Below are 1,402 nucleotides of genomic sequence, written 5' to 3' on the forward strand. Positions count from 1 at the left end.
GATATATTGTAGAACTGGTAGGCATAAGAAATTAAAATATACTATGCAGGCATTGAAATATAATTACTAATAGTTAATACATACATAGCTTAGAAAAAAAAACATCTAAATTATATATTCTCAATAATGAATCAGATGAATCCCCTTATGTAGGCCTATGCGGCCGTTACATTATTGCATAATTACGATCCTGTAAATAAAAATAAACACAACTTGGTCCAAAACATCTATACTCATTAAATAAACAAATATACCTTATACCTTCTAGATTTCTTTCTTCCTTGCTTTCATCTCTGCAAATCTGTCAATGACTTTACTTAAGTTCAATTTACGTGCAGTTCCTTTGTTCATTGATAGAAGAGGTAGTCTTTCTAATCTCTCCTGTGCCATTGTACTTCGCAAATAGTTTTTAACAAGCTTTAGTTTGGAGAATGAACGCTCTGCACTTGCAGTTGTGACTGGAATAGTTAAAAACAGTAGCATTGCAGTGCAAACCTCAGGGAAACTGGCTGAAATAGAATGATTTTCTATGATCAACATATTAGCAAGGTCCTTAATACTAGAAACTTTGCTTATTTCTCCCTTCAGAGCAGATCTCATGCTGAGAATTTCCTGTGTGAATGTTTCTGACACATCGTTGTGGTATTTTTTCACAAAACTAGTTGCTTTTTCGTACAGCTCTGAGTCAGATAAATTTTGCAATGAGATTGGTTCCAACACTGAGAATGATGAGACAACTTCATGCAAGCCAGTAAAACGGAAGTTCAACTGAGTTGTGATGATGTCCAGAGTACGATAGTAAACAGTTACTCTACACAAACTCTCTGGATCTTCTAATCTTTGGTCTTCACAAAGCTCGCCAAAATGTCCTTTTACGGTACGAAGTCTCTTTTTCTCAAATTCTGGTCTGATTGACCACTTCTGGGCTGTATCTGTTGCTTCTTTCTTTACATCCTCAAACTGATTTCTTAATCTGCACATCTCATCCATGCAAACCTTAGCAAGATCAACTGCTTTTGATTGCAGCATGTTTTATACTTAATTTTTTTATTGTAAGATTTAGGACTGAAACGTCAAAAGGAATACAAAATTAAAATTTTCAAGACATTTCTTTAGTGCAGTGGCTTCATTGCGTTCGTCTGCCTTAGAGCTGCATAATATTATTTGTGCTAGAGCTTTCTGCACATCACAGAATCGAACTTTGAGAGCAAATACCACATCATAACGTCCAGCCCATCAAGTTGGGTTCAACTTTTTAATAGTTACCCCTTGGTGAGTGCCTGATTCAGAAATTAAGCTAGATTAATATGTCCTATGTCTTGATACTCAATCGAAAAAGCACATGGACTCTTTGAACAATATCATAAAACTGGGCCATTTCTGTCACATTCTTGACAGCATC

At 35.4% G+C, this 1,402-nt stretch overlaps 1 protein-coding gene across 1 annotated transcript; it reads right to left on the reverse strand.

The window, feature by feature from the left end:
- Positions 1-264: 264 nt before the first annotated feature.
- On the reverse strand, positions 265-1,029 carry LOC135223155 (uncharacterized). Its single transcript, XM_064261659.1, has one exon. It carries the CDS (start codon positions 1,027-1,029, stop codon positions 265-267), a length of 765 nt encoding a protein of 254 aa, XP_064117729.1.
- Positions 1,030-1,402: the final 373 nt, after the last annotated feature.

This window comes from Macrobrachium nipponense, chromosome 8 (genome assembly GCF_015104395.2).
Source record: "Macrobrachium nipponense isolate FS-2020 chromosome 8, ASM1510439v2, whole genome shotgun sequence".
Classification (NCBI taxonomy): Eukaryota; Metazoa; Arthropoda; class Malacostraca; order Decapoda; family Palaemonidae; genus Macrobrachium; species Macrobrachium nipponense.

What these genes read in the sequence shown, in the direction of transcription:
- LOC135223155 (XM_064261659.1), bottom strand. Translation starts at nt 1,029, where the DNA reads ATGCTGCAATCAAAAGCAGTTGATCTTGCTAAGGTTTGCATGGATGAG.